The sequence below is a fragment of the Alligator sinensis genome, unplaced genomic scaffold (assembly GCF_000455745.1).
Source record: "Alligator sinensis unplaced genomic scaffold, ASM45574v1 scaffold596_1, whole genome shotgun sequence".
NCBI classification, from domain to species: domain Eukaryota; kingdom Metazoa; phylum Chordata; order Crocodylia; family Alligatoridae; genus Alligator; species Alligator sinensis.
In genome coordinates, this window is record NW_005841967.1 from 2,304,881 (window position 1) to 2,310,880 (window position 6,000).

General features: G+C 42.8%; 1 protein-coding gene across 10 annotated transcripts in view; it reads left to right on the top strand.

The window, feature by feature from the left end:
- DOCK10 (dedicator of cytokinesis 10) overlaps nucleotides 1-6,000 on the top strand; it is a 194,024-nt gene that overhangs the window by 52,769 nt on the left and 135,255 nt on the right. For all 10 annotated transcript variants that reach the window (XM_025200420.1, XM_014518563.2, XM_025200424.1 and 7 more), the window contains exon 3: nucleotides 3,269-3,358. In XM_025200420.1, the coding sequence (XP_025056205.1) occupies nucleotides 3,269-3,358 (90 nt within the window). The remainder of the gene's footprint in view (nucleotides 1-3,268; nucleotides 3,359-6,000) is intronic.

The following is a 6,000-nucleotide window of genomic DNA, read 5'->3' on the forward strand; positions in this document are numbered from 1 at the left end:
CCTATGTAGAGTAGAATACATATAGTGTAGATTTAATAGAGACACTAATATAAAAAATGTGAAAGTTCATTTAATTCTACAGGATGTGAAAGTTTTTGTTCCTCTTTTGTTTTGCATTTTGTTAACTCTTTTTTTTTAAGTATCAATTAAGGATATCCCTTATCTTACATAAATAATACTGAATACATGATTTGAAGCTGTAAAGTGAAGATTCTAATACTATAGTTTAAGGACATGTGTGAGATTTTGAAAAGTGCCTAAATCAGGAGCAGAAGTGTCACTGACACTCGGTAAGGACTTAGCTCCCAAATCACTTATGTTATTTTTGAAAATCCTATCCTGAAATATGACCTTTTAAGAGATATGTGGGCTTATTTTCCATGTATCTCTTAAAAGAACTAATTTTTGCATGTGTTCATATATGTTAAGGGTCAGATTCAAGCTCAATAAAGAAAAATGATTCATTCATGTTCTCATCTAAGTAAATAGATATACTGTCAGGAAAGATAAGGCTAACACCTTAAAGTGCGTCTCCAAAATAATGGAAGAAGAGTCTTGAGATGGAGGCAACCTACTGTTATATAACACTACTCCTTTGTGTTATATAGTCCAACACACATTGGACTATACCCTTAAAGGTGTCAGCCTTATTCTTTACTGTTTGTATATATATTTATTTAGATGAGAACAGGAATTAATCAGTTTTCTTTACTGAGCTAGGTACAGACATTAGAAAAGCCTAAGGCAGAACAGATCTAAGTTACACAATGTTTTGTAAGCAGCATAGTTTAGATTGGTAATGAACAGAACACACATTTGCCTTGGCGGAGGGGGGGGGGGGCAAATTAGACCAGGTTCTGCTATTTTTAAACCAGTCTGTGTCCTGAACTTCTTGTTCTATTATGGGTATAACCAGTTTTATGTGCCGAACTTCTGTTCTGTTATGGGTATAAACCAGATTTCAATATCTTATACTGGTAAAAGTGTAATGTCTGTACCTTGCTGTTAAGACTATATTGAGGCAGGAAATGTTTTAACTTTACTAGACAAAACTGGGCTAGGGGTTAGTAGTAGTGTGATTTGGTCAGTGGGATCTAGGCACTTTTGAAAATACTATCCCCAATCAGTCATTAATATGAAGCAGTAGTTGCATTTGACCTTCTATGCAGTTAGAGAGAAAATTGTTAACTTTAACTTAATTGCTCTCTGTAAGTAATCAAAACCCTGAGGCTGACAGGTATGTGCATGAATTAATTTGCCTGAATGTCTCCACAAATTGTCATTAGAAGTAGGAAAACTTTATTTGCCAGATTTTTAGAACTCTGTATACAGTTGCACAAATAGAATTGCACACACACTAGTGCATCATCCTGGCAACTAGGTATGTAAGCCTGGGGAAAATCAAGTGTCCTTTGCAGTCAGTAGGAAGGCTTTCTCTGGGCATTGGCTTGGGCCCCTAATTTGTACACTTAATTACCATGCTTGCATGCTATTTGTATGTGTGTATTAAAAACACATCTATTAATACAGAATTTTATAAAGCTGGGCTTTCATTTTCATGTCCTTTAAAACTGTTTTTAACTCAGTTGTTCTCAGAAGCAAAAGATGCCATAATCAACTGCAATAATAGATACACCTTAAAAACATTTCACTTATAAAAGTAGTCATCAAAGAGTTTATACTATGAACAGGAAGTGTGTTTTGGGTTTTTTTTGTGGCAAGACTGAGCTAGTGGTCTGAAAACAGCTAATTCTCAGAAGGGAAGTTCATTGCTGCTTTTAAAACTTTTAAATATAATCTTACACAAAATCTTGATGTCCCAGTTCTCTGTAAATTGTCTATTGCATTCCTTCAAATTTTAAAGGCTTTTTAACATACTGGTTGGTCAAGCTCACTTAAATCTATAATTCATAACCCAAGCCCGCTTCTTGCTGAATTTTTGTATTGCTGCATTCCAGTCCCATATGCACAGTACAGGTTTACTGAAAGGCAATGTTGTACAGTAAGTAGAGCCCCTGTCTGGCAAGCAGCTGACCAGGGCTGTTTTTTTCTCTTCCATTTTCTTGTTATGCGACTTTGATTTAATTTTTATGCCTCAGTTTCTCTACTTGCAAAATGGGGAAAAATAATGCATAGTTGTTTGTGTGTGATGCCTTAACATCTTTTGGTGGAGAAGCACTATATAAATCCTAAGGTTTATTCAAGATTGGCCTTGGTAAAATAATTCAAAACTCTCTCTTCCGTAGAATGTCTGTGGTAACTGAATTTCACTAAAAACCAGCTCCACTGCTGACTAAGTAGAAGAGTTTGGGTTTACCATTATAGCTACGTCACCAGAATGCTAATGTTCTTAGGTGCAGAATAGGGTGTTCAGCCCTCAGTTCTACTAGCCACACCTGTTCCACCCACATCATTATCTTGCATAGCATATGGTCTTTAGTAATGATGATATCATGGGACTTCGATTTAAGAACTCGGTGGCTGGTAGGCAGAGTGGCTGTTGATTCTGTTAACAGACCACTGATTCACCAAGGAGCTCTGAATTGAGTAGACAGCCCCCTGATAAAGTCAGGGTCTCCATATGAGCAAAATTCTCAGGACTGTTTTGTAATTTGGGGTTTATAAATACCATGTAATATGGACATCTATACATACATACTACTGACTTTTTAGATGAACTGCCCTTCAGTGAAGCATTGAACCAATAAAGATCATAGACATTCACTATGGCTAAATACAGCCACAGAATTTAATATCCTAATAATTTTTTCTACCCCAACTTTATTTTCTTAATGCTTTTAAAAGAATAAACTGCATGGACCTAGGACAATATAGGGTTTCATTTTGATCATAATGGATGAGTCAAATAGATACTTAGATGGGAAATCTAAAGTTGCTTGTGTAATAGGTGCAGTTGGATGGCATAAAAGGTAACAGTGAACATACACATGGTCACAGCTGTTCAAAAGAAACAAAATACTGCCAGGACTAGATATTGACAGTTGTTCAGTCGCACCCAAACAAAATGAAGAGATAACTGGAAATTTCCACTATGTTTGTACTGACCTATATAATGTATGCCATACATTTAAAATTACTCAAATGGAAGCTGCTTATTTACACATAGTTAGATGAGGTCAGGACATGAATGGTGGGGGCAGAAGGCAAACAAGAACAGAAACATGTTCTTAACCCCTCTATGCACATGAGTGTTTATTTTTTTCCTTAAATTTTCTAGCTAACGTTTTCGTTGTTTGCTTATTCTCAGATAGATACAATTCCATGGGAAATAAGGACACTCTCCCTGTCTGTACCTGAAGATGCAGTACAAAAAGCAGAAAACTTATTTGTTAAAGAGGTAAATATCCAATATCTGTACTCCTTGGTTTTAAATTAATCAAGCCATTTTGTTTGGTACATTTATGAGACTGATAGTTCTGTCTCTCCTGATTGTATTCCCATTCTGTAAGCAGTACTATATTTTGGTGGTGTGCGGTAAGGTAGGGTTGGCAGCATATCATCTGCAAGTATTAATACTTAAGTTTGGTTTCCATCTAGGAAACTGTTGTTACATTGTGCCTACCTGTCACTGAAACTTCAGTGCCTCAGTACTTCATAGGTTATCTGTTGCTATTATTAGACACGGGTTTTAACATGGACTAGTATTCTGTTTTTTGGGGTCTATATTGTAGCTGTATTAGCCATTGTCATGTGAAAGGATGTGGAGGGTCTATGCACTGTTGGAAGTATCTAGAAGCATTTAACCTGTAAAATACAGAGGCAAGTAAATGCTTCCATTGTACCTAAAGAATCCAGTCAGAGGTGGTATTTGCTGCACTTTTAAAAGAATATAGTCTGTGGTGCTTCTAGTACTAATCACCTAACAGAACAGAAAGGAAGCAGGGTTACATCTTATCTGTCTTCACAGGTGTCAGTCATTGCCAGTGGTTTTATCACTCTCCTGCCACTTGCACAAGATGGCACTTGCATAAATAGCTCTCAGAATTTTTCCACTAGAGCTTTCTGAATTTCTTTCTCTAGAGAAGCTGGCACTCCCATTAGAAATACTGATTCATAAGACCCAATTTTCAGGGTCTTATATATCAGAAGTTTTTACTTGCATTTGGAAATTATTATAATCTATACCAGGGGTGAGCAATTATTTCAGCTGGAGGGCCGCTTAATGAGTTTTGGTGTTGCATCAACGGCTGCAAGGGTAGCCCTGCCCCTTGATAGGTGCTCCGCCCCCTGATTACTATCTAATGACCAGAGGTCCTGCCCCTAACCTCTGACTTTTGCCACTGGAAGTCTCTCCCCTTGTCTAGGAAGTACTCCTTTTGGGAGTGGGGTGGAGTTTACTTGTATATTGTGTGTAGAGGGGTGAGGGGAGTGGTTGCAGGAGTATGTGATTGGGGGGGTGTGTGGGTATGTGTGAGGTGTGAGTGTATTGTGGATGCAGGATGTATGTGGGGGGGTGTAGATGTGGTTGAGGTGTGGGATGTGTGGGACTGTTGGGTGTGTGTGGGTCTTGCGGGGGATGGAGTGTGGGTATGGTGCAGGTGGGGTTTGTGTGGGTGTCTGTGTGGAGAGGGGTATGTGTGTGGGGTGTATGTGTGGATGTGTGTGGGGGTGTGAGATGTGTGGTTGGGATGTGGGGGCCTGTTGGATGTGTGTGTGGGTACAGTGGAGGGGTGATTTGTGTAAGGGCGTGTGGGTGCATGTGTGGATATGGTGGGGTGGAGGTGTGGGTGTACGTGTGTGGGAGGTGTAGAGGGGCATAGATGGTGTGTGTGGTTGAGGGAGGGGGAGACAGGGACCTGAGCTTGGTACCAGCGGCTCTCTTGGTCTCTATCCCACACCTGCCTGGCAGGGCTACAGCCAAGCCTGCGCTCGCTTCTGTTGCTGCTTCTGCTTCCATCCCCTGTGCCTAACCAGCAGGGCAGTACCAAGTACACGTTGGCTCCTGCTGCTGCTCCTTCCTCACCTGCCTGTCCTTGTGCCTCCCTAGCGGGGATGTACTGACTCCTGCTGCTGCTCCCATCCCAGCTGCCTGTCCTGTGCTTGCCCAGTGGGGCTTTGTGAGCAGCTCCTTTGTTCTTCTTCATGCCCCCTCCTCCATCCACAAGCTCCCCTGACTAGCCATGCACAAGCAGCACCAAAATGAGCTGCAGGCAGACCCCACTCTACTCCCCTGCACACTGTAGCTTCCCTTCCCTACCTGCTGCCCAAATGACTGCAGCAGGGACAGGAGGAGGAATCACTGGAATTTGGGGGAGCCCAGCAGTTCCCTGGGCAGTGGCAGCAGCAGCCTTGCCTGGAAGCAGTGCCTGCTAGCCGGGACTGGCGCCCTCTGGCGGGGGAGGCTGGGAGCACAGCTAACACTGCTCCAGGTAGGAGTGGGTGGGACTCAGCCCCATGCAGAGCACAGGAGAGGCACTTGCCAACAGGGCCAAACATAATTAATTGGTGAGTGTCTGCCTGCAGGCTGGATCCAATCAGCTGGTGAGCTGAATTCAGCCTGCAGGCTTTATTTTGCCCACCCTTGATCTATACTCTAGATGTAGGGGCCAATCTGCCACCCCGACCCCTTAGCCCGGCAAGTCTGCTGCTTCCCGGGGGCCCGCATCCGGGACATTACGGAGAGGATCCCAAAGCTCCTTAAACCCATAGACCACTATCCCATGCTCCTTATTCATGTGGGCACCAATGACACTGCTCGGAGCACTCCCAGCCAGGTCATGAGGCGCTACAGGGATTTGGGAGCGGGGCTTAAGGGTCTGGGGGCACAGGTAGTGTTCTTGTCGATCCTCCCAGTCTCAGGCTATGGGCTGAGAAGGAACAGGAGGATCTATGTGGTCAACCAAAGACTGCAGCGCTGGTGTCGTCAGGAAGGCTTTGGCTTTCATGACCACAGCCCGCTCTTTGGCGAGAGAGGCAGCGAGCTGCTGGGAAGGGATGGCCTCCACCTCTCCCCCCTAGGGAGGAGGCTCTTCTCAGCCA